This window comes from Chiloscyllium punctatum, chromosome 1 (assembly GCF_047496795.1).
Source record: "Chiloscyllium punctatum isolate Juve2018m chromosome 1, sChiPun1.3, whole genome shotgun sequence".
In the NCBI taxonomy this organism is placed as follows: domain Eukaryota; kingdom Metazoa; phylum Chordata; class Chondrichthyes; order Orectolobiformes; family Hemiscylliidae; genus Chiloscyllium; species Chiloscyllium punctatum.
The window spans coordinates 169,047,352-169,074,628 of NC_092739.1; the positions used below are offsets into that span (position 1 = coordinate 169,047,352).

Sequence of the window (27,277 nt, forward strand, 5' to 3'; positions counted from 1 at the left end):
ACACCAGGACAATCACCGTCCACACTCACACTCACACTCACACCAGGACAATCACCGTCCACACTCACACTCACACTCACACCGGGACAATCACCGTCCACACTCACACTCACACACACACCGGGACAATCACCGTCCACACTCACACTCACACTCACACACACACCAGGACAATCACCGTCCACACTCACACTCACACACACACCGGGACAATCACCGTCCACACTCACACTCACACACACACCAGGACAATCACCATCCACACTCAAACTCACACACACACCAGGACAATCACCGCCCACACTCACACTCATACTCACACACACACACCAGGACAATCAACGTCCACACTCACACTCACTCTCACACCAGGACAATCACCGCCCACACTCACAGACACACTCACACACACACCGGGACAATCACCATCCACACTCACACTCACACACACACACCAGGACAATCACCGTCCACACTCACACTCACTCTCACACCAGGACAATCACTGTCCACACTCACACACACACTCACACTCACACCAGGACAATCACCGTCCACACTCACAGACACACTCACACCAGGACAATCACCGTCCACACTCACACACACACTCACACTCACACTCACACACACACCAGGACAATCACCGCCCACACTCACACACACACTCACACCAGGACAATCACCGTCCACACTCACACTCACACACACACCAGGACAATCACCATCCACACTCAAACTCACACACACACCAGGACAATCACCGCCCACACTCACACTCATACTCACACACACACACCAGGACAATCAACGTCCACACTCACACTCACTCTCACACCAGGACAATCACCGCCCACACTCACAGACACACTCACACACACACCGGGACAATCACCATCCACACTCACACTCACACACACACACCAGGACAATCACCGTCCACACTCACACTCACTCTCACACCAGGACAATCACTGTCCACACTCACACACACACTCACACTCACACCAGGACAATCACTGTCCACACTCACACACACACTCACACTCACACCAGGACAATCACCGTCCACACTCACAGACACACTCACACCAGGACAATCACCGTCCACACTCACACACACACTCACACTCACACTCACACACACACCAGGACAATCACCGCCCACACTCACACACACACTCACACCAGGACAATCACCGTCCACACTCACACTCACACACACACCAGGACAATCACCGTCCACACTCACACTCACACTCAGACCAGGACAATCACCGCCCACACTCACACTCACACCAGGACAATCACCGTCCACACTCACACTCACACACACACCAGGATAATCAACGTCCACACTCACACTCACTCTCACACCAGGACAATCACTGTCCACACTCACCCTCACACACACACCAGGATAATCAACGTCCACACTCACACTCACTCTCACACCAGGACAATCACCGTCCACACACACACTCACACTCACACCAGGACAATCACCATCCACACTCACACTCACACTCAGACCAGGACAATCACCGTCCACACTCACACTCACACTCACACCAGGACAATCACCGTCCACACTCACACTCACACTCACACCGGGACGATCACCGTCCACACTCACACTCACACACACAGCAGGACAATCACCGTGTGAGTGTGGACGGTGATTGTCCTGGTGTGAGTATGAGTGTGGACGGTGATTGTCCTGGTGTGAGTGTGAGTGTGAGTGTGGACGGTGATTGTCCTGGTCTGAGTGTGAGTGTGAGTGTGGATGGTGATTGTCCTGGTGTGAGTGTGAGTGTGTGTGTGGACGGTGATTGTCCTGGTGTGTGTGTGTGAGTGAGTGTGGACGGTGATTGTCCTGGGTATGTGTGAGTGTGAGCGGTGATTGTCCCGGTGTGTGTGTGTGTGTGAGTGTGGACGGTGATTGTCCTGGGTATGTGTGTGTGTGAGTGTGGACGGTGATTGTCCCGGTGTGTGTGTGTGTGTGAGTGTGGACGGTGATTGTCCTGGGTATGTGTGTGTGTGAGTGTGGACGGTGATTATCCCGGTGTGTGTGTGTGAGTGTGGACGGTGATTGTCCCGGTGTGTGTGTGTGTGTGTGAGTGTGGACGGTGATTGTCCTGGGTATGTGTGTGTGTGAGTGTGGACGGTGATTGTCCCGGTGTGTGTGTGTGTGAGTGTGGACGGTGATTGTCCTTATGTGAGTGTGAGTGTGAGTGTGGACGGTGATTTTCCGGGTGTGAGTGTGAGTGTGAGTCTGGACGTTGATTGTCCTGTTGCGAGTGTGAGTGTGGATGGTGATTGTCCTGGTGTGAGTGTGTGTGTGAGTGTGGGCGGTGATTGTCCTGGTGTGAGTGTGAGTGTGAGTGTGGGCGGTGATTGTTCTGGTGAATGTGAGTGTGGACGGTGATTGTCCTGGTGTGAGTGTGAGTGTGGGCGGGGATTATCCCGGTGTGAGTGTGAGTGGACGGTGATTGTCCTGGTGTGAGTGTGAGTGTGGGCGGTGATTGTCCCGGTGTGAGTGTGAGTATGAACGGTGATTGTCCTGGTGTGTGTGTGAGTGTGAGTGTGGACGGTGATTGTCCTGGTCTGAGTGTGAGTGTGAGTGTGGATGGTGATTGTCCTGGTCTGAGTGTGAGTGTGAGTGTGGGCGGTGATTGTCCTGGTGTGAGTGTGAGTGTGTGCGGTGATTGTCCTGGTGTGTGTGTGAGTGTGGGCGGTGATTGTCCTGGTCTGAGTGTGAGTGTGAGTGTGGGCGGTGATTATCCCGGTGTGTGTGTGAGTGTGAGTGTGAGTGGACGGTAATTGTCCTGGTGTGTGTGTGAGTGTGTGTGTGAGTGGACGGTGATTGTCTTGGTGTGAGTGTGAGTGTGAGAGTGCACGGTGATTGTCCCGGTGTGTGTGTGAGTGTGAGTGTGGACGGTGATTGTCCTGGTGTGTGTGTGAGTGGACGGTGATTGTCCTGGTGTGTGTGTAAGTGTGAGAGTGCACGGTGATGGTCCTGGTGTGTGTGAGTGTGAGTGTGAGTGTGGACGGTGATTGTCCCGGTGTGTGTGTGAGTGGACGGTGATTGTCCTGGTGTGAGTGTGGGTGGTGATTGTCCCGTTGTGAGTGTGAGTGTGAGTGTGGATGGTGATTGTCCCGTGTGAGTGTGAGTGTGGATGGTGATTGTCCTGGTGTGAGTGTGTGAGTGTGAGTGTGGGCGGTGATTGTCCCGTTGTGAGTGTGAGTGTGAGTGTGGATGGTGATTATCCTGGTGTGAGTGTGAGTGTGGACGGTGATTGTCCTGGTGTGTGTGTGAATGTGTTTGTGAGTGTGGACGGTGATTGTCCCGGTGTGAGTGTGAGTGTGGATGGTGATTGTCCTGGTGTGAGTGTGTGTGGGAGTGTGGACAGTGATTGTCCTGGTGTGAGTGTGAGTGTGAGTGTGGACAGTGATTGTCCTGGTGTGAGTGTGAGTGTGGACGGTGATTGTCCTGGTGTGAGTGTGAGTGTGAGTGGACGGTGATTGTCCTGGTGTGAGTGTGAGTGTGAGTGTGGACAGTGATTGTCCTGGTGTGAGTGTGAGTGTGGGCGGTGATTGTCTTGGTGTGCGTGTGAGTGTGGACGGTGATTGTCCTGGTGTGAGTGTGAGTGTGAGTGTGGACAGTGATTGTCCCGGTGTGAGTGTGAGTGTGGACAGTGATTGTCCTGGTGTGAGTGTGAGTGTGGACGGTGATTGTCCCGGTGTGAGTGTGAGTGGACGGTGATTGTCCTGGTGTGAGTGTGTGTGTAAGTGTGGACAGTGATTGTCCTGGTGTGAGTTTGAGTGTGGGCGGTGATTGTCTTGGTGTGAGTGTGAGTGTGAGTGTGGACAGTGATTGTCCTGGTGTGAGTGTGAGTGTGAGTGTGGGCAGTGATTGTCCTGGTGTTTGTGTGAGTGTGACTGTGGGCGGTGATTGTCCTGGTGTGAGTGTGTGTGTGTGTGGACGGTGATTGTCCTGGTGTGAGTGTGAGTGTGAGCGTGGACAGTGATTGTCCTGGTTTGAGTGTGAGTGTGAGTGTGGACGGTGATTGGCTTGGTGTGAGTGTGAGTGTGAGTGTGGACAGTGATTGTCCTGGTGTGAGTGTGAGTGTGGACGGTGATTGTCCTGGTGTGTGTGAGTGTGAGTGTGGACGGTGATTGTCCTGGTGTGAGTGTGAGTGTGGACAGTGATTGTCCCGGTGTGAGTGTGAGTGTGGGCGGTTATTGTCCTGGTGTGAGTGTGAGTGTGGACGGTGATTGTCCTGGTGTGAGTGTGAGTGTGCGCGGTGATTGTCCTGGTGTGAGTGTGAGTGTGAGTGTGGACAGTGATTGTCCTGGTGTGAGTGTGAGTGTGGACAGTGATTGTCCCGGTGTGAGTGTGAGTGTGAGTGTGGACGGTGATTGTCCTGGTGTGAGTGTGAGTGTGAGTGTGGACAGTGATTGTCCCGGTGTGAGTGTGAGTGTGAGTGTGCGCGGTGATTGTCCTGGTGTGAGTGTGAGTGTGAGTGTGGACAGTGATTGTCCTGGTGTGAGTGTGAGTGTGGACAGTGATTGTCCTGGTGTGAGTGTGAGTGTGCGCGGTGATTGTCCTGGTGTGAGTGTGAGTGTGAGTGTGGACGGTGATTGTCCCGGTGTGTGTGTGTGTGTGAGTGTGGACGGTGATTGTCCTTATGTGAGTGTGAGTGTGGACGGTGATTTTCCGGGTGTGAGTGTGAGTGTGAGTCTGGACGTTGATTGTCCTGTTGCGAGTGTGAGTGTGGATGGTGATTGTCCTGGTGTGAGTGTGTGTGTGAGTATGAGTGTGGACGGTGATTGTCCTGGTGTGAGTGTGAGTGTGAGTGTGGGCGGTGATTGTTCTGGTGTGAGTGTGTGTGTGAGTGTGGGCGGTGATTGTCCCGGTGTGAGTGTGAGTGTGTGTGTGAGTGTGGGCGGTGATTGTCCTGGTGTGAGTGTGAGTGTGTGTGTGAGTGTGGGCGGTGATTGTCCCGGTGTGAGTGTGAGTGTGTGTGTGAGTGTGGGCGGTGATTGTCCTGGTGTGAGTGTGAGTGTGGGCGGTGATTGCCCTGGTGTGAGTGTGAGTGTGTGTGTGAGTGTGGGCGGTGATTGTCCTGGTGTGAGTGTGAGTGTGTGTGTGAGTGTGGGCGGTGATTGTCCCGGTGGGAGTGTGAGTGTGTGTGTGAGTGTGGGCGGTGATTGTCCTGGTGTGAGTGTGAGTGTGAGTGTGGACGGTGATTTTCCAGGTGTGAGGGTGTTTGTGGACGGTGATTATCCCGGTGTGAGTGTGTTTGTGAGTGTGGACGGTGATTGTCCCGGTGTGTGCGTGAGTGTGAGTGTGAGTGTGGACGGTGATTGTCCTGGTGTGAGTGTGAGTGTGAGTGTGGACGGTGATTGTCCTGGTGTGAGTGTGAGTGTGAGTGTGGACGGTGATTGTCCCGGTGTGTGAGTGTGAGTGTGGACAGTGATTGTCCTGGTGTGTGTGTGAGTGTGAGTGTGGACGGTGATTGTCCTGGTGTGAGTGTGAGTGTGAGTGTGGACGGTGATTGTCCCGGGGTGTGTGTGAGTGTGAGTGTGGACAGTGATTGTCCTGGTGTGTGTGTGAGTGTGAGTGAGTGTGTGCCGTGATATTCCCGGTGTGAAAATAGAACATAGAACATAGAACATAGAAGAATACAGCGCAGTACAGGCCCTTCGGCCCTCGATGTTGCGCCGATCAAAGCCCACCTAACCTACACTAACCCACTATCCTCCATATACCTATCCAATGCCCGTTTAAATACCCATAAAGAGGGAGAGTCCACTACTGCTACTGGCAGGGCATTCCATGAACTTACGACTCGCTGAGTGAAGAACCTACCCCTAACATCAGTCCTATATCTACCCCCCCTTAATTTAAAGCTATGCCCCCTTGTAATAGCTGACTCCATACGTGGAAAAAGGTTCTCACTGTCAACCCTATCTAAACCCTAAATCTTGTACACCTCTATCAAATCACCCCTAAATCTTCTTTTCTCCAATGTAAACAACCCCAAGTGCCTCAGCCTTTCCTCATAGGATCTTCCTACCATACCAGGCAACATCCTGGTAAACTTCCTCTGCACCCGTTCCAGTGCCTCCACATCCTTCCTATAGTATGGCGACCAAAACTGCACACAATATTCCAGATGCGGCCGCACCAGAGTCTTATACAACTGCAGCACGACCTCAGGACTCCGGAACTCAATTCCTTTACCAATAAAGCCCAGTACACCATATGCCTTCTTCACTGTACTATTTACCTGTGTGGCAACTTTCAGAGATCTGTGTACATGGACACCAAGATCCCTCTGCTCTTCCACACTACCAAGTATCCGACCATTAGCCCAGTAATCCATCTTCTTATTACTCTTACCAAAGTGAATCACTTCACACTTAGCCACATTGAACTCCATTTGCCATCTTTCTGCCCAGCTCTGCAGCTTATCTATATCCCGCTGTAACCTGACACATCCTTCCTCACTGTCTACAACTCCACTGACTTTCGTGTCATCCACAAACTTGCTCACCCAACCTTCTAACCCTTCCTCCAGGTCATTTATAAAAATGACAAACTGCAATGGTCCCAAAACAGATCCTTGCGGAACACCGCTAGTAACTGCACTCCAAGATGAACCTTTACCATCAACTACTACCCTCTGTCTCCTTCCAGCCAGCCAATTCCTAATCCAAACCTCTAATGCACCCTCAATGCCATACCTCCGTAGTTTTTGCATTAGCCTGCAATGGGGTACCTTATCGAACGCCTTGCTAAAATCCATATACACCACATCTACCGCTTTACCCTCGTCCACTTCCTTGGTCACCTTCTCAAAGAATTCAATAAGGTTTGTGAGGCACAACCTGCCCTTCACAAAACCATGCTGACTATCCTTGATCACATTATTCCTATCCAGATGTTCATAAATCCTATCCCTTACAATTCTCTCTAAGACTTTGCCCACAACAGAAGTGAGACTCACTGGCCTATAGTTACTAGGATTATCCCTACTCCCCTTCTTGAACAAGGGAACCACATTCGCTATCCTCCAGTCTTCTGGCACTATTCCTGTAGACAACGAGGACATAAAAATCAAGGCCAATGGCTCCGCTATCTCCTCCCTAGCTTCCCAGAGAATCCTGGGATAAATGCCATCAGGCCCAGGGGACTTATCTATTTTCACCCTTTCCAGTATTCCCCAGACCTCTTCCATACATACCTCAAAGCCATCCATTCTAATTAATTGTGACTCAATATTCACATCAGCAACAATGTCCTGTTCCTGAGTGAATACTGACGAAAAGTATTGATTTAGTGTCTCCCCAATCTCCTCTGCCTCCACGCACAACTTCCCACTACTATCCTTGATTGGACCTATTCCTACCCTCGTCATTCTTTTATTCCTGACATACCTATAGAAAGCGTTAGGGTTTTCCCTAATCCTACCAACTAAGGACCTTTCATGTCCCCTCCTTGCTGCTCTTAGCTCTCTCTTTAGATCCTTCCGGGCTACCTTATAACTCTCAATCGCCCCAACTGAACCTTCACGCCTCATCTTTACATAGGCCGCCCTCTTCCCACACATTCACACTCACACCAGGACAATCACCGTCCACACTCACACTCACACCAGGACAATCACCGTCCACACTCACACTCACACACACACCGGGACAATCACCGTCCACACTCACACTCACACACACACCGGGACAATCACCGTCCACACTCACACTCACACACACACCGGGACAATCACCGTCCACACTCACACTCACACACACACCGGGACAATCACCGTCCACACTCACACTCACACTCACACCGGGACAATCACCGTCCACACTCACACTCACACACACACCAGGACAATCACCGTCCACACTCACACACACACCGGGACAATCACCGTCCACGCTCACACTCACACTCACACCGGGACAATCACTGTCCACACTCACACTCACACTCACACCAGGACAATCACCGTCCACACTCACACTCACACACACCAGGACAATCACCGCCCACACTCACACACACACCGGGACAATCACCGTCCACGCTCACACTCACACTCACACCGGGACAATCACTGTCCACACTCACACTCACACTCACACCGGGACAATCACCGTCCACACTCACACTCACACCAGGACAATCACCGTCCACACTCACACTCACACACACCGGGACAATCACCGTCCACACTCACACTCACACCAGGACAATCACCGTCCACACTCACACTCACACTCACACCAGGACAATCACCGTCCACACTCACACTCACACTCACACCGGGACAATCACCGTCCACACTCACACTCACACACACACCGGGACAATCACCGTCCACACTCACACTCACACTCACACACACACCAGGACAATCACCGTCCACACTCACACTCACACACACACCGGGACAATCACCGTCCACACTCACACTCACACACACACCAGGACAATCACCATCCACACTCAAACTCACACACACACCAGGACAATCACCGCCCACACTCACACTCATACTCACACACACACACCAGGACAATCAACGTCCACACTCACACTCACTCTCACACCAGGACAATCACCGCCCACACTCACAGACACACTCACACACACACCGGGACAATCACCATCCACACTCACACTCACACACACACACCAGGACAATCACCGTCCACACTCACACTCACTCTCACACCAGGACAATCACTGTCCACACTCACACACACACTCACACTCACACCAGGACAATCACCGTCCACACTCACAGACACACTCACACCAGGACAATCACCGTCCACACTCACACACACACTCACACTCACACTCACACACACACCAGGACAATCACCGCCCACACTCACACACACACTCACACCAGGACAATCACCGTCCACACTCACACTCACACACACACCAGGACAATCACCATCCACACTCAAACTCACACACACACCAGGACAATCACCGCCCACACTCACACTCATACTCACACACACACACCAGGACAATCAACGTCCACACTCACACTCACTCTCACACCAGGACAATCACCGCCCACACTCACAGACACACTCACACACACACCGGGACAATCACCATCCACACTCACACTCACACACACACACCAGGACAATCACCGTCCACACTCACACTCACTCTCACACCAGGACAATCACTGTCCACACTCACACACACACTCACACTCACACCAGGACAATCACTGTCCACACTCACACACACACTCACACTCACACCAGGACAATCACCGTCCACACTCACAGACACACTCACACCAGGACAATCACCGTCCACACTCACACACACACTCACACTCACACTCACACACACACCAGGACAATCACCGCCCACACTCACACACACACTCACACCAGGACAATCACCGTCCACACTCACACTCACACACATACCGGGACAATCACCGTCCACACTCACACTCACACTCACACCGGGACAATCACCGTCCACACTCACACTCACACTCACACCGGGACAATCACCGCCCACACTCACACTCACACTCACAACGGGACAATCACCGTCCACACTCACACTCACACTCACACCGGGACAATCACCGTCCACACTCACACTCACACTCACACCGGGACAATCACCGCCCACACTCACACTCACACACACACCAGGACAATCACCGTCCACGCTCACACTCACACTCACACCGGGACAATCACCGTCCACACTCACACTCACACTCACACCGGGACAATCACCGTCCACACTCACACTCACACCAGGACAATCACCGTCCACACTCACACTCACACTCACACCAGGACAATCACCGTCCACACTCACACTCACACTCACACCGGGACAATCACCGTCCACACTCACACTCACACTCACACTCACACACACACCAGGACAATCACCGTCCACACTCACACTCACACACACACCGGGACAATCACCGTCCACACTCACACTCACACACACACCAGGACAATCACCATCCACACTCACACTCACACACACACCAGGACAATCACCGTCCACACTCACACACACACTCACACCAGGACAATCACCATCCACACTCAAACTCACACACACACCAGGACAATCACCGCCCACACTCACACTCATACTCACACACACACACCAGGACAATCAACGTCCACACTCACACTCACTCTCACACCAGGACAATCACCGCCCACACTCACAGACACACTCACACACACACCGGGACAATCACCATCCACACTCACACTCACACACACACACCAGGACAATCACCGTCCACACTCACACTCACTCTCACACCAGGACAATCACTGTCCACACTCACACACACACTCACACTCACACCAGGACAATCACTGTCCACACTCACACACACACTCACACTCACACCAGGACAATCACCGTCCACACTCACAGACACACTCACACCAGGACAATCACCGTCCACACTCACACACACACTCACACTCACACTCACACACACACCAGGACAATCACCGCCCACACTCACACACACACCAGGACAATCACCGCCCACACTCACACACACACTCACACCAGGACAATCACCGTCCACACTCACACTCACACACACACCAGGACAATCACCGTCCACACTCACACTCACACTCAGACCAGGACAATCACCGCCCACACTCACACTCACACCAGGACAATCACCGTCCACACTCACACTCACACACACACCAGGATAATCAACGTCCACACTCACACTCACTCTCACACCAGGACAATCACTGTCCACACTCACCCTCACACACACACCAGGATAATCAACGTCCACACTCACACTCACACTCAGACCAGGACAATCACCATCCACACTCACACTCACACTCAGACCAGGACAATCACCGTCCACACTCACACTCACACTCACACCAGGACAATCACCGTCCACACTCACACTCACACTCACACCGGGACGATCACCGTCCACACTCACACTCACACACACAGCAGGACAATCACCGTGTGAGTGTGGACGGTGATTGTCCTGGTGTGAGTATGAGTGTGGGCGGAGATTGTCCTGGTGTGAGTGTGAGTGTGAGTGTGGACGGTGATTGTCCTGGTGTGAGTGTGAGTGTGAGTGTGGACGGTGATTGTCCTGGTGTGTGTGTGTGTGAGTGAGTGTGGACGGTGATTGTCCTGGGTATGTGTGAGTGTGAGCGGTGATTGTCCCGGTGAGTGTGGACGGTGATTGTCCTGGGTATGTGTGTGTGTGAGTGTGGACGGTGATTGTCCCGGTGTGTGTGTGTGTGTGTGTGAGTGTGGACGGTGATTGTCCTGGGTATGTGTGTGTGTGAGTGTGGACGGTGATTGTCCCGGTGTGTGTGTGTGTGTGTGTGAGTGTGGACGGTGATTGTCCTGGGTATGTGTGTGTGTGAGTGTGGACGGTGATTGTCCCGGTGTGTGTGTGTGTGAGTGTGGACGGTGATTGTCCTGGGTATGTGTGTGTGTGAGTGTGGACGGTGATTGTCCTTATGTGAGTGTGAGTGTGAGTGTGGACGGTGATTTTCCGGGTGTGAGTGTGAGTGTGAGTCTGGACGTTGATTGTCCTGTTGCGAGTGTGAGTGTGGATGGTGATTGTCCTGGTGTGAGTGTGAGTGTGAGTGTGGACGGTGATTGTCCTGGTGTGAGTGTGTGTGTGAGTGTGGGCGGTGATTGTCCTGGTGTGAGTGTGAGTGTGAGTGTGGGCGGTGATTGTTCTGGTGTGAGTGTGTGTGTGAGTGTGGGCGGTGATTGTCCTGGTGTGAGTGTGAGTGTGAGTGTGGGCGGTGATTGTCCTGGTGTGAGTGTGTGTGTGAGTGTGGGCGGTGATTGTCCTGGTGTGAGTGTGAGTGTGAGTGTGGGCGGTGATTGTTCTGGTGAATGTGAGTGTGGACGGTGATTGTCCTGGTGTGAGTGTGAGTGTGGGCGGGGATTATCCCGGTGTGAGTGTGAGTGGACGGTGATTGTCCTGGTGTGAGTGTGAGTGTGGGCGGTGATTGTCCCGGTGTGAGTGTGAGTATGAACGGTGATTGTCCTGGTGTGAGTGTGAGTGTGAGTGTGGACGGTGATTGTCCTGGTCTGAGTGTGAGTGTGAGTGTGGATGGTGATTGTCCTGGTCTGAGTGTGAGTGTGAGTGTGGGCGGTGATTGTCCTGGTGTGAGTGTGAGTGTGTGCGGTGATTGTCCTGGTCTGAGTGTGAGTGTGAGTGTGGGCGGTGATTATCCCGGTGTGTGTGTGAGTGTGAGTGTGAGTGGACGGTAATTGTCCTGGTGTGTGTGTGAGTGTGTGTGTGAGTGGACGGTGATTGTCTTGGTGTGAGTGTGAGTGTGAGAGTGCACGGTGATTGTCCCGGTGTGTGTGTGAGTGTGAGTGTGGACGGTGATTGTCCTGGTGTGTGTGTGAGTGGACGGTGATTGTCCTGGTGTGTGTGTAAGTGTGAGAGTGCACGGTGATGGTCCTGGTGTGTGTGAGTGTGAGTGTGAGTGTGGACGGTGATTGTCCCGGTGTGTGTGTGAGTGGACGGTGATTGTCCTGGTGTGAGTGTGGGTGTGGATGGTGATTGTCCTGGTGTGAGTGTGTGAGTGTGAGTGTGGGCGGTGATTGTCCCGTTGTGAGTGTGAGTGTGAGTGTGGATGGTGATTATCCCGGTGTGAGTGTGAGTGTGTTTGTGAGCGTGGACGGTGATTGTCCCGGTGTGAGTGTGAGTGTGGATGGTGATTGTCCTGGTGTGAGTGTGTGTGGGAGTGTGGACAGTGATTGTCCTGGTGTGAGTGTGAGTGTGAGTGTGGACAGTGATTGTCCTGGTGTGAGTGTGAGTGTGGACGGTGATTGTCCTGGTGTGAGTGTGAGTGTGAGTGGACGGTGATTGTCCTGGTGTGAGTGTGAGTGTGAGTGTGGACAGTGATTGTCCTGGTGTGAGTGTGAGTGTGGGCGGTGATTGTCTTGGTGTGCGTGTGAGTGTGGACGGTGATTGTCCTGGTGTGAGTGTGAGTGTGAGTGTGGACAGTGATTGTCCCGGTGTGAGTGTGAGTGTGGACAGTGATTGTCCTGGTGTGAGTGTGAGTGTGGACGGTGATTGTCCCGGTGTGAGTGTGAGTGGACGGTGATTGTCCTGGTGTGAGTGTGTGTGTAAGTGTGGACAGTGATTGTCCTGGTGTGAGTTTGAGTGTGGGCGGTGATTGTCTTGGTGTGAGTGTGAGTGTGAGTGTGGACAGTGATTGTCCTGGTGTGAGTGTGAGTGTGAGTGTGGGCAATGATTGTCCTGGTGTTTGTGTGAGTGTGACTGTGGGCGGTGATTGTCCTGGTGTGAGTGTGTGTGTGTGTGGACGGTGATTGTCCTGGTGTGAGTGTGAGTGTGAGCGTGGACAGTGATTGTCCTGGTTTGAGTGTGAGTGTGAGTGTGGGCGGTGATTGTCCTGGTGTGTGTGTGAGTGTGGACGGTGATTGTCCTGGTGTGTGTGAGTGTGAGTGTGGACGGTGATTGTCCTGGTGTGAGTGTGAGTGTGGACAGTGATTGTCCTGGTGTGAGTGTGAGTGTGGACGGTGATTGTCCTGGTGTGTGTGAGTGTGAGTGTGGACGGTGATTGTCCTGGTGTGAGTGTGAGTGTGGACAGTGATTGTCCCGGTGTGAGTGTGAGTGTGGGCGGTTATTGTCCTGGTGTGAGTGTGAGTGTGGACGGTGATTGTCCTGGTGTGAGTGTGAGTGTGCGCGGTGATTGTCCTGGTGTGAGTGTGAGTGTGAGTGTGGACAGTGATTGTCCTGGTGTGAGTGTGAGTGTGGACAGTGATTGTCCCGGTGTGAGTGTGAGTGTGAGTGTGGACGGTGATTGTCCTGGTGTGAGTGTGAGTGTGAGTGTGGACAGTGATTGTCCCGGTGTGAGTGTGAGTGTGAGTGTGCGCGGTGATTGTCCTGGTGTGAGTGTGAGTGTGAGTGTGGACAGTGATTGTCCTGGTGTGAGTGTGAGTGTGCGCGGTGATTGTCCTGGTGTGAGTGTGAGTGTGAGTGTGGGCGGTGATTGTCCTGGTGTGAGTGTGAGTGTGAGTGTGCGCGGTGATTGTCCCGGTGTGTGTGTGAGTGTGAGTGTGGACGGTGATTGTCCTGGTGTGAGTGTGAGTGTGGACGGTGATTGTCCCGGTGTGTGAGTGTGAGTGTGGGCGGTGATTGTCCTGGTGTGAGTGTGAGTGTGGGCGGTGATTGTCCTGGTGTGAATGTGAGTGTGAGTGTGGACGGTGATTGTCCCGGTGTGTGAGTGTGAGTGTGGGCGGTGATTGTCCCGGTGTGAATGTGAGTGTGAGTGTGGGCGGTGATTGTCCCGGTGTGAGTGTGAGTGTGGACGGTGATTGTCCCGGTGTGAGTGTGAGTGTGAGTGTGGGCGGTGATTGTCCCGGTGTGTGAGTGTGATTGTGGGCGGTGATTGTCCTGGTGTGAGTGTGAGTGTGGGCGGTGATTGCCCCGGTGTGAGTGTGAGTGTGCGTGTTGATTGTCCTGGTGTGAATGTGAGTGTGAGTGTGGACGGTGATTGTCCCGGTGTGTGAGTGTGAGTGTGGGCGGTGATTGTCCTGGTGTGAGTGTGAGTGTGGGCGGTGATTGTCCCGGTGTGAATGTGAGTGTGAGTGTGGACGGTGATTGTCCCGGTGTGAGTGTGTGTGAGTGTGGACGGTGATTGTCCCGGTGTGAGTGTGAGTGTGGGCGGTGATTGTCCCGGTGTGAATGTGAGTGTGAGTGTGGACGGTTATTGTCCTGGTGTGAGTGTGAGTGTGGGCGGTGATTGTCCCGGTGTGTGAGTGTGAGTGTGGACGGTGATTGTCCTGGTGTGAGTGTGAGTGTGGGCGGTGATTGTCCCGGTGTGTGAGTGTGAGTGTGCGCGGTGATTGACATGGTGTGAGTGTGAGTGTGGGCGGTGATTGTCCCGGTGTGTGAGTGTGAGTGTGCGCGGTGATTGTCCCGGTGTGTGAGTGTGATTGTGGGCGTTGATTGTCCCGGTGTGTGAGTGTGAGTGTGAGTGTGGGCGGTGATTGTCCCGGTGTGTGAGTGTGAGTGTGAGTGTGGACGGTGATTGTCCCGGTGTGTGTGTGAGTGTGAGTGTGGGCGGTGATTGTCCCGGTGTGAATGTGAGTGTGAGTGTGGACGGTGATTGTCCTGGTGTGAGTGTGAGTGTGGGCGGTGATTGTCCCGGTGTGTGAGTGTGAGTGTGGGCGGTGATTGTCCCGGTGTGAATGTGAGTGTGAGTGTGGACGGTGATTGTCCTGGTGTGAGTGTGAGTGTGGGCGGTGATTGTCCCGGTGTGTGAGTGTGAGTGTGCGCGGTGATTGTCCCGGTGTGTGAGTGTGAGTGTGGGCGGTGATTGTCCCGGTGTGTGAGTGTGAGTGTGCGCGGTGATTGTCCTGGTGTGTGTGTGAGTGTGGACGGTGATTGTCCCGGTGTGTGAGTGTGAGTGTGCGCGGTGATTGTCCTGGTGTGAGTGTGAGTGTGGGCGGTCATTGTCCCGATGTGTGAGTGTGAGTGTGGACGGTGATTGTCCTGGTGTGAGTGTGAGTGTGGACGGTGATTGTCCCGGTGTGTGAGTGTGAGTGTGCGCGGTGATTGTCCCGGTGTGTGAGTGTGAGTGTGCGCGGTGATTGTCCTGGTGTGAGTGTGAGTGTGGGCGGTCATTGTCCCGATGTGTGAGTGTGAGTGTGGACGGTGATTGTCCTGGTGTGAGTGTGAGTGTGGACGGTGATTGTCCCGGTGTGTGAGTGTGAGTGTGCGCGGTGATTGTCCTGGTGTGAGTGTGAGTGTGGACAGTGATTGTCCTGGTGTGAGTGTGTGTGTGGACGGTGATTGTTCTGGTGTGAGTGTGAGTGTGGACAGTGATTGTTCTGGTGTGAGTGTGAGTGTGGACGGTGATTGTCCCGGTGTGTGAGTGTGAGTGTGGACGGTGATTGTCCCGGTGTGAGTGTGAGTGTGCGCGGTGATTGTCCCGGTGTGAATGTGAGTGTGAGTGTGGACGGTGATTGTCCCGGTGTGTGAGTGTGAGTGTGGGCGGTGATTGTCCTGGTGTGAGTGTGAGTGTGGGCGGTGATTGTCCTGGTGTGAATGTGAGTGTGAGTGTGGACGGTGATTGTCCCGGTGTGTGAGTGTGAGTGTGGGCGGTGATTGTCCCGGTGTGAATGTGAGTGTGAGTGTGGGCGGTGATTGTCCCGGTGTGAGTGTGAGTGTGGACGGTGATTGTCCCGGTGTGAGTGTGAGTGTGAGTGTGGGCGGTGATTGTCCCGGTGTGTGAGTGTGAGTGTGAGTGTGGACGGTGATTGTCCTGGTGTGAGTGTGAGTGTGGACGGTGATTGTCCCGGTGTGAGTGTGAGTGTGCGTGGTGATTGTCCTGGTGTGAATGTGAGTGTGAGTGTGGACGGTGATTGTCCCGGTGTGTGAGTGTGAGTGTGGGCGGTGATTGTCCTGGTGTGAGTGTGAGTGTGGGCGGTGATTGTCTCGGTGTGAATGTGAGTGTGAGTGTGGACGGTGATTGTCCCGGTGTGTGAGTGTGAGTGTGGGCGGTGATTGTCCCGGTGTGAATGTGAGTGTGAGTGTGGACGGTTATTGTCCTGGTGTGAGTGTGAGTGTGGGCGGTGATTGTCCCGGTGTGTGAGTGTGAGTGTGGGCGGTGATTGTTCCGGTGTGAATGTGAGTGTGAGTGTGGACGGTGATTGTCCTGGTGTGAGTGTGAGTGTGGGCGGTGATTGTCCCGGTGTGTGAGTGTGAGTGTGCGCGGTGATTGTCATGGTGTGAGTGTGAGTGTGGGCGGTGATTGTCCCGGTGTGTGAGTGTGAGTGTGAGTGTGCGCGGTGATTGTCCCGGTGTGTGAGTGTGATTGTGGGCGTTGATTGTCCCGGTGTGTGAGTGTGAGTGTGAGTGTGGGCGGTGATTGTCCCGGTGTGTGAGTGTGAGTGTGAGTGTGGGCGGTGATTGTCCTGGTGTGAGTGTGAGTGTGGACGGTGATTGTCCTGGTGTGAGTGTGAGTGTGAGTGTGGGCGGTGATTGTCCCGGTGTGAATGTGAGTGTGAGTGTGGACGGTGATTGTCCTGGTGTGAGTGTGAGTGTGGGCGGTGATTGTCCCGGTGTGTGAGTGTGAGTGTGGGCGGTGATTGTCCCGGTGTGAATGTGAGTGTGAGTGTGGACGGTGATTGTCCTGGTGTGAGTGTGAGTGTGGGCGGTGATTGTCCCGGTGTGTGAGTGTGAGTGTGGGCGGTGATTGTCCTGGTGTGTGTGTGAGTGTGGACGGTGATTGTCCCGGTGTGTGAGTGTGAGTGTGGACGGTGATTGTCCTGGTGTGTGTGTGAGTGTGAGTGTGCGCGGTGATTGTCCCGGTGTGTGAGTGTGAGTGTGCGCGGTGATTGTCCTGGTGTGAGTGTGAGTTTGGGCGGTCATTGTCCCGATGTGTGAGTGTGAGTGTGGACGGTGATTGTCCTGGTGTGAGTGTGAGTGTGGACGGTGATTGTCCCGGTGTGTGAGTGTGAGTGTGCGCGGTGATTGTCCTGGTGTGAGTGTGAGTTTGGGCGGTCATTGTCCCGATGTGTGAGTGTGAGTGTGGACGGTGATTGTCCTGGTGTGAGTGTGAGTGTGGACGGTGATTGTCCCGGTGTGTGAGTGTGAGTGTGCGCGGTGATTGTCCTGGTGTGAGTGTGAGTGTGGACGGTGATTGTTCTGGTGTGAGTGTGAGTGTGGACGGTGATTGTCCCGGTGTGTGAGTGTGAGTGTGGACGGTGATTGTCCCGGTGTGTGAGTGTGAGTGTGCGCGGTGATTGTCCCGGTGTGTGAGTGTGAGTGTGGGCGGTGATTGTCCTGGTGTGAATGTGAGTGTGAGTGTGGACGGTGATTGTCCCGGTGTGTGAGTGTGAGTGTGGGCGGTGATTGTCCCGGTGTGAATGTGAGTGTGAGTGTGGGCGGTGATTGTCCCGGTGTGAGTGTGAGTGTGGACGGTGATTGTCCCGGTGTGAGTGTGAGTGTGAGTGTGGGCAGTGATTGTCCCGGTGTGTGAGTGTGAGTGTGAGTGTGGACGGTGATTGTCCTGGTGTGAGTGTGAGTGTGGACGGTGATTGTCCCGGTGTGAGTGTGAGTGTGCGTGGTGATTGTCCTGGTGTGAATGTGAGTGTGAGTGTGGACGGTGATTGTCCCGGTGTGTGAGTGTGAGTGTGGGCGGTGATTGTCCTGGTGTGAGTGTGAGTGTGGGCGGTGATTGTCCCGGTGTGAATGTGAGTGTGAGTGTGGACGGTGATTGTCCCGGTGTGTGAGTGTGAGTGTGGGCGGTGATTGTCCCGGTGTGAATGTGAGTGTGAGTGTGGACGGTTATTGTCCTGGTGTGAGTGTGAGTGTGGGCGGTGATTGTCCCGGTGTGTGAGTGTGAGTGTGGGCGGTGATTGTTCCGGTGTGAATGTGAGTGTGAGTGTGGACGGTGATTGTCCTGGTGTGAGTGTGAGTGTGGGCGGTGATTGTCCCGGTGTGTGAGTGTGAGTGTGCGCGGTGATTGTCATGGTGTGAGTGTGAGTGTGGGCGGTGATTGTCCCGGTGTGTGAGTGTGAGTGTGAGTGTGGGCGGTGATTGTCCCGGTGTGAATGTGAGTGTGAGTGTGGACGGTGATTGTCCTGGTGTGAGTGTGAGTGTGGGCGGTGATTGTCCCGGTGTGTGAGTGTGAGTGTGCGCGGTGATTGTCCCGGTGTGTGAGTGTGAGTGTGGGCGGTGATTGTCCCGGTGTGTGAGTGTGAGTGTGCGCGGTGATTGTCCTGGTGTGTGTGTGAGTGTGGACGGTGATTGTCCCGGTGTGTGAGTGTGAGTGTGGACGGTGATTGTCCCGGTGTGTGAGTGTGAGTGTGCGCGGTGATTGTCCCGGTGTGTGAGTGTGAGTGTGCGCGGTGATTGTCCTGGTGTGAGTGTGAGTGTGCGCGGTGATTGTCCCGGTGTGTGAGTGTGAGTGTGGGCGGTGATTGTCCCGGTGTGTGAGTGTGAGTGTGCGCGGTGATTGTCCTGGTGTGTGTGTGAGTGTGGACGGTGATTGTCCCGGTGTGTGAGTGTGAGTGTGGACGGTGATTGTCCCGGTGTGTGAGTGTGAGTGTGCGCGGTGATTGTCCCGGTGTGTGAGTGTGAGTGTGCGCGGTGATTGTCCTGGTGTGAGTGTGAGTGTGGGCGGTCATTGTCCCGATGTGTGAGTGTGAGTGTGGACGGTGATTCTCCTGGTGTGAGTGTGAGTGTGGACGGTGATTGTCCCGGTGTGTGAGTGTGAGTGTGCGCGGTGATTGTCCTGGTGTGAGTGTGAGTGTGGACAGTGATTGTCCTGGTGTGAGTGTGTGTGTGGACGGTGATTGTTCTGGTGTGAGTGTGAGTGTGGACGGTGATTGTCCCGGTGTGTGAGTGTGAGTGTGGACGGTGATTGTCCCGGTGTGAGAGTGTGAGTGTGCGCGGTGATTGTCCCGGTGTGTGAGTGTGAGTGTGGGCGGTGATTGTCCTGGTGTGAGTGTGAGTGTGGGCGGTGATTGTCCTGGTGTGAGTGTGAGTGTGCGCGGTGATTGTCCCGGTGTGTGAGTGTGAGTGTGGGCGGTGATTGTCCCGGTGTGTGAGTGTGAGTGTGGGCGGTGATTGTCCCGGTGTGTGAGTGTGAGTGTGCGCGGTGATTGTCCCGGTGTGTGAGTGTGAGTGTGGGCGGTGATTGTCCCGGTGTGTGAGTGTGAGTGTGGACAGTGATTGTCCCGGTGTGAGTGTGAGTGTGAGTGTGCGCGGTGATTGTCCTGGTGTGAGTGTGAGTGTGAGTGTGGGCGGTGATTGTCCTGGTGTGTGTGTGAGTGTGCGCGGTGATTGTCCTGGTGTGAGTGTGAGTGTGCGCGGTGATTGTCCTGGTGTGAGTGTGAGTGTGGACAGTGATTGTCCTGGTGTGAGTGTGAGTGTGCGCGGTGATTGTCCTGGTGTGAGTGTGAGTGTGAGTGTGGGCGGTGATTGTCCTGGTGTGAGTGTGAGTGTGGGCGGTGATTGTCCCGGTGTGTGAGTGTGAGTGTGAGTGTGGGCGGTGATTGTCCTGGTGTGAGTGTGAGTGTGAGTGTGGGCGGTGATTGTCCTGGTGTGAGTGTGAGTGTGGGCGGTGATTGTCCCGGTGTGTGAGTGTGAGTGTGGGTGGTGATTGTCCCGGTGTGTGAGTGTGAGTGTGAGTGTGCGCGGTGATTGTCCTGGTGTGAGTGTGAGTGTGAGTGTGGGCGGTGATTGTCCTGGTGTGAGTGTGAGTGTGGGCGGTGATTGTCCCGGTGTGTGAGTGAGTGTGGGCGGTGATTGTCCCGGTGTGTGAGTGTGAGTGTGGGCGGTGATTGTCCCGGTGTGTGAGTGTGAGTGTGGGTGGTGATTGTCCCGGTGTGTGAGTGTGAGTGTGAGTGTGCGCGGTGATTGTCCTGGTGTGAGTGTGAGTGTGAGTGTGGGCGGTGATTGTCCTGGTGTGAGTGTGAGTGTGGGCGGTGATTGTCCTGGTGTGAGTGTGAGTGTGGGCGGTGATTGTCCCGGTGTGTGAGTGTGAGTGTGGGTGGTGATTGTCCCGGTGTGTGAGTGTGAGTGTGAGTGTGCGCGGTGATTGTCCTGGTGTGAGTGTGAGTGTGAGTGTGGGCGGTGATTGTCCTGGTGTGAGTGTGAGTGTGGGCGGTGATTGTCCTGGTGTGAGTGTGAGTGTGGGCGGTGATTGTCCCGGTGTGTGAGTGTGAGTGTGGACAGTGATTGTCCCGGTGTGAGTGTGAGTGTGAGTGTGCGCGGTGATTGTCCTGGTGTGAGTGTGAGTGTGAGTGTGGGCGGTGATTGTCCCGGTGTGAGTGTGAGTGTGAGTGTGGGCGGTGATTGTCCTGGTGTGAGTGTGAGTGTGAGTGTGGGCGGTGATTGTCCTGGTGTGAGTGTGAGTGTGAGTGTGGGCGGTGATTGTCCTGGTGTGAGTGTGAGTGTGGGCGGTGATTGTCCCGGTGTGAGTGTGAGTGTGAGTGTGGACCGTGATTGTCCTGGTGTGTGTGTGTGAGTGTGCGCGGTGACTGTCCTGGTGTGAGTGTGAGTGTGGACAGTGATTGTCCTGGTGTGAGTGTGTGTGTGGACGGTGATTGTTCTGGTGTGAGTGTGAGTGTGGACGGTGATTGTCCCGGTGTGTGTGTGTGAGTGTGGGCGGTGATTGTCCTGGTGTGAGTGTGAGTGTGGGTGGTGATTGTCCCGGTGTGTGAGTGTGAGTGTGGGTGGTGATTGTCCTGGTGTGAGTGTGAGTGTGAGTGTGGGCGGTGATTGTCCCGGTGTGTGTGTGTGAGTGTGGGTGGTGATTGTCCCGGTGTGTGAGTGTGAGTGTGGGCGGTGATTGTCCCGGTGTGTGTGTGTGAGTGTGGGCGGTGATTGTCCCGGTGTGTGTGTGTGAGTGTGGGTGGTGATTGTCCCGGTGTGTGAGTGTGAGTGTGGGCGGTGATTGTCCCGGTGTGTGTGTGTGAGTGTGGGCGGTGATTGTCCTGGTGTGAGTGTGAGTGTGGGCGGTGATTGTCCTGGTGTGAATGTGAGTGTGAGTGTGGACGGTGATTGTCCCGGTGTGTGTGTGTGAGTGTGGGTGGTGATTGTCCCGGTGTGTGTGTGTGAGTGTGGGTGGTGATTGTCCCGGTGTGTGTGTGTGAGTGTGGGCGGTGATTGTCCCGGTGTGTGTGTGTGAGTGTGGGCGGTGATTGTCCCGGTGTGTGTGTGTGAGTGTGGGCGGTGATTGTCCCGGTGTGTGAGTGTGAGTGTGGGCGGTGATTGTCCCGGTGTGTGAGTGTGAGTGTGGGCGGTGATTGTCCCGGTGTGTGAGTGTGAGTGTGGGCGGTGATTGTCCTGGTGTGAGTGTGAGTGTGGGCGGTGATTGTCCCGGTGTGTGTGTGTGAGTGTGGGCGGTGATTGTCCCGGTGTGTGTGTGTGTGAGTGTGGACGGTGATTGTCCTGGTGTGAGTGTGAGTGTGAGTGTGGGCGGTGATTGTCCTGGTGTGAGTGTGAGTGTGGGCGGTGATTGTCCCGGTGTGAGTGTGAGTGTGAGTGTGGACCGTGATTGTCCTGGTGTGTGTGTGTGAGTGTGCGCGGTGACTGTCCTGGTGTGAGTGTGAGTGTGGACAGTGATTGTCCTGGTGTGAGTGTGTGTGTGGACGGTGATTGTTCTGGTGTGAGTGTGAGTGTGGACGGTGATTGTCCCGGTGTGTGTGTGTGAGTGTGGGCGGTGATTGTCCTGGTGTGAGTGTGAGTGTGGGTGGTGATTGTCCCGGTGTGTGAGTGTGAGTGTGGGTGGTGATTGTCCTGGTGTGAGTGTGAGTGTGAGTGTGGGCGGTGATTGTCCCGGTGTGTGTGTGTGAGTGTGGGTGGTGATTGTCCCGGTGTGTGAGTGTGAGTGTGGGCGGTGATTGTCCCGGTGTGTGTGTGTGAGTGTGGGCGGTGATTGTCCCGGTGTGTGTGTGTGAGTGTGGGTGGTGATTGTCCCGGTGTGTGAGTGTGAGTGTGGGCGGTGATTGTCCCGGTGTGTGTGTGTGAGTGTGGGCGGTGATTGTCCTGGTGTGAGTGTGAGTGTGGGCGGTGATTGTCCTGGTGTGAATGTGAGTGTGAGTGTGGACGGTGATTGTCCCGGTGTGTGTGTGTGAGTGTGGGTGGTGATTGTCCCGGTGTGTGTGTGTGAGTGTGGGTGGTGATTGTCCCGGTGTGTGTGTGTGAGTGTGGGCGGTGATTGTCCCGGTGTGTGTGTGTGAGTGTGGGCGGTGATTGTCCCGGTGTGTGTGTGTGAGTGTGGGCGGTGATTGTCCCGGTGTGTGAGTGTGAGTGTGGGCGGTGATTGTCCCGGTGTGTGAGTGTGAGTGTGGGCGGTGATTGTCCCGGTGTGTGAGTGTGAGTGTGGGCGGTGATTGTCCTGGTGTGAGTGTGAGTGTGGGCGGTGATTGTCCCGGTGTGTGTGTGTGAGTGTGGGCGGTGATTGTCCCGGTGTGTGAGTGAGTGTGAGTGTGTCTGCAGTAACCCATCTGTGTCTGTTCTGTCCCCAGGTCAGATGTTGTGGTTCTGTGTTTCTCCCTGGCAAACCCACTCTCCCTTCGTCATGTGAAGACCATGTGGTATCCTGAAATCCGCCATTTCTGTCCCCGCACACCCGTCGTCCTGGTTGGCTGCCAGTTGGATCTGCGATTTACTGATCTCGATGCAGTGAACAGAGCCCGGAGGCCTCTGGTCAAGTGAGTCTTTGCAAATTTGTTCTTGGAATGACCATAGCACCATAAGATTTAGGAGCAGAATTAGGCCATTCAGCCCATCAAATCTGCTCCACCATTCAATCATGGCTGCTAGGTTTCTCAATCGCATTCTCCCATTTTCTCCCCATACCCTTTGATCCCCTGACTCATCAGGAACCTCTCTATTTTTACCTTAAGTTCACTCAATGACGTGGCCTTCACAACCCTCTGTGACAATGAGTCCCACAGATTCCCCCACCCGTCAAGGGCAGCTCGTGTCATACAAACCCCACTGAGTTTTTTGAGAAGGTGACCAAGCATGTAGATGAGGGTAGGGCAGTTGACTTGGTGTATATGGACTTCAGTAAAGTCTTTGATAAGGTTCCACATGATAGGTTGTTGGAGAAAATGCAGAGGTATGGGACTGAGGGTGACTTAGCAGTTTGGATTAGAAACTGTCTTTCTGAAAGAAGGCAGCGAATGGTGGTTGATGGAAAATATTCAGCCTGGAATCCAGTTCCCAGTGGTGAACCACAAGGATCTGTTTTGGGACCACTGGTGTTTGTAATTTTTATAAATGACTTAGACGCAGGCATAGGTGGATGGATTAGTAAATTTGCAGACGACACTAAAGTCGGTGGAGTAGTGGACAGTTTGGAAGAATGTTACAGGTTGCAGGGGGATTTGGATAAACTGCAGAACTGGGCTGAGAGCTGGCAAATGGAGTTCAATGCAGCTAAATGTGAGGTGATGCACTTTGGGAAGAATAACAGGAAGGCAGAGTACTGGGTCGATGGAAAGATTTTTGGTAGCGTGGATGTGCAGAGGGATCTTGGAGTCCCCTGTACAGAGATCCCTGAAAGTGGCCCTTTAGGGAAGGAATCTGCCAACCCTTACCCAGCCGGGTCTATCTGTGACTCCAGATCCACAGCAATGTGGTTGACTCTTAACCGTCCTCTAGGCAATTAGAGATGGGTAATAAATGTTGCCCTAACCAGTGATGCCCTCATCTGGTGAATGAATAACAAAAGAAATGAATAATATTAAGAGTTAAACCAAAGTCATATGTCTCTGCCTTGTCTTCATCTCATCAAAAATTCCAATGTGGATTCCCCTGATTCTCAAATTGCTGAGAACAGTTTCCAGTCTCTCTTAAAGGTACAGTACACAACTACACCTTCATAATACCTCCCCCCTTCAGAAAAAAGAGGCATCATCATCAAAATATGGCTTCATTTTGTTTTCTGTTCTTTAACTACATTACCATAACATACAGATAACTTTAATCTCAGTTCGCCTTAACTTCTCCCCATAAATATATATAACATTGGATAAATAGAAATCTTATTGAAACTCTATCAATTAAATCCACACAGACAGTTGCCTGAACCTGGGTCTGTGGTGCTGTGAGGTAGCAGTACTAACCACTGCACCACCATGCTGCCCATAATATTGATTTCAAATGGTTGAATGTTTCCTGGTGTTGTTCTGTCCACCAAAGCCTTGTGTTAGAACATAGAGCATAGTGCAGAACAGGCCCTTCGGCCCTCAACGTTGCACGGACCTGTGAACCATTCAAAGCTTATTCCCCTACATTATCCCATCACCATCCATGTGCTTATCCAAGGATTGTTTAAATGCCCCTAATGTGGCTGAGCTAATTGCATTGTCAGGTAGGGCATTCCACACCCTTACCACTCTCTGAGTAAAGAACCTGCCTCAGGACCCTCCAACCCCAGGGCATCAATGTGGACTTCACCAGTTTCCTCATTTCCTGTCCCCCTACTTCACCCCAGTTCCAACCTTCCATCTCAGCACCGTCCCCATGACCTGTCCTTCCTGCTAATCTCCCTTCCCACCTATCCGCTCCACCCTCCTCCCTGACCTATCACCTCCAACCCCACCCTCACTCACCTATTGTACTCTATGCTACCTTCTCCCCACCCCCACCCCCCTCTCATTTATCTCTCCACCCTGGAGGCTTCTTGCCTTTATTCCTGATGAAGGGCTTTTGCCCTAAACGTTGATTTTCCTGCTCCTCGGATGCTGCCTGATCTGCTGTGCTTTTCCAGCACCACACTAATTTAGAATCTGGTTTCCAGCATCTGCAGTCGTTTTTTTTTTACCCATTCAAGAGAGCATTGGATGGGTATTTGAATAGAAACATTGGGCAGTGTTACAGGGATAAAAACAAGAGATTGGCACAAAGAGGGCCAGACCTGATATCACGGGCAAAATGGCCTTCATCTGCACTCTGATAATTCTGTGATTCAGTGAAATGGTTTAATTATAAACAATTCATAAAGTTGTCACAATATCCACTCTCTTATTAAACATGCATCCTTCCCTCCATCTCTATTGCAAGATTTTGACCATTTTTAATAAGTCAATTTCTCAACCACCTTTAGATTGATTCTTGCAGGTTCACAGGAATTTCCTGTCAGCCATGCCAACATCCCATCAAAGAATAAATTGAAACAATGGCAGAAGGAGTCAGCCGTTCAGCCCACTCCCCACCAAGCCTCCTCTACAATTCAGTCAGCTAGTACACCACATTCCTGTCTAACCCCCATCAGCCTGGGCTCCCTCATTGATCAAAACCCGAACTCAGTCAATGACATTGCCTCCACTGTTCACAGTGGAAGACAATTCCAAAGATTAAGTCCCCTCAGCTCTGACAAAATGGGAAACTCCTTCAGAACAGTTGAGTTGGAGATCCTGCAGAATGGTTATGTCTGCCTTGACTGGGTGGTTACACACTATTGCTTTACATAGCTATTGAATGTTTAAGTAGCTAGTGAGATTGATGTCTCATTCTTATTGGGATTAAGTGCTAATTTATCTCTTTAGACCCATCAAAACCACAGATATTCTCCGACCAGAGGATGGCCAGCAGATTGCGCAGGAGCTTGGTATTCCTTACTATGAGACCAGTGTGGTTGCGCAGTTTGGGATCAAAGACGTCTTTGACAATTCAATCCGGGCAGCACTCACTGCAAGACGCCATCTGCATTTCTGGAAGTCACACCTTAAGAAAGTCCAAAAGCCTCTGCTTCAGGCTCCTTTCCTCCCTCCCAAACCCCCTCCCGTTGTGATCAGTGTCCCAGAGACCCTTTTATTGGGTGGTGAAACACCAGCAACTCTCTTTTCAACTCCTGTTTGTCCTGATGTCACCTTCATTCTTCATGATGGGCAGCAGATCTTCGCTCACAGAGTGTACTTGGCCACTTCCTCTTCCAAGTTCTATGACCTGTTCAGTATAGAATTAATGCAAAAGCCTTGCATGGATGGAGAGAAAGAGGCAGATGATACAGGAAAGAGAACACACAGAAAAGAGCAGGCAGGTAACACCAAGAACCTCAGAGTGGATGACAGTATTATTGTAAAGAACCCACCAGTATCACTGAGAACTTCAAATAGCAATGAGACTGTGAACCCGACAGACCATGAGAGAATGATCCAAGTGGCCTTAAAGCATGGGAAGCAGCTCAGCAAGTGGGCAAGGGGCTTTCTGACCATTCATTTGGATTACATAGAAGATCCGGTGACTGGAAGAGATCGATATATGACTGTTGTAACCATGGACTACCTGATCCAGAAAAAGCCGTTCCAGACTGTACTCGAATATCTGTACACAGGCTATTTGAATGAGACCCAAGTGGATCTGATCGAGGTTGCTGTCATTGCTGAGATCTTGGAAGTATTTGACTTGAGGATGATGGTTGCTAATGTACTGAATAAGGAGAGTTTTATGAACCAGGAAATCACAAAAGCCTTCCACGTGCGACGTACCAACAGGATCAAAGAGTTCCTCTTAAAGGGGACCTTTTCAGGTATGACTGGGGCCATGGGAAGTATTTGTGATGTGGAAATGCTGTCCACTACTGGAAACAAACCAGGGACAAGTGACACCAAAAGAGAAAATGCTGGAAAGTCTCAGTAGGTCTGGCAGCATCTGGAAGGAGAGAAAAGAGCTGACATTTCGAATCTAACTGACCTTTTGTCAAA

General features: G+C 53.0%; 1 protein-coding gene across 12 annotated transcripts in view; it reads left to right on the forward strand.

Moving 5' to 3' along the window:
• Positions 1 to 27,277, forward strand: part of LOC140481781 (rho-related BTB domain-containing protein 1-like) — a 742,286-nt gene that overhangs the window by 522,185 nt on the left and 192,824 nt on the right. For all 12 annotated transcript variants that reach the window (XM_072578316.1, XM_072578319.1, XM_072578321.1 and 9 more), the window contains 2 exons: positions 23,087 to 23,272; positions 26,120 to 27,102. In XM_072578316.1, coding sequence (XP_072434417.1) covers positions 23,087 to 23,272; positions 26,120 to 27,102 — 1,169 coding nt within the window. The remainder of the gene's footprint in view (positions 1 to 23,086; positions 23,273 to 26,119; positions 27,103 to 27,277) is intronic.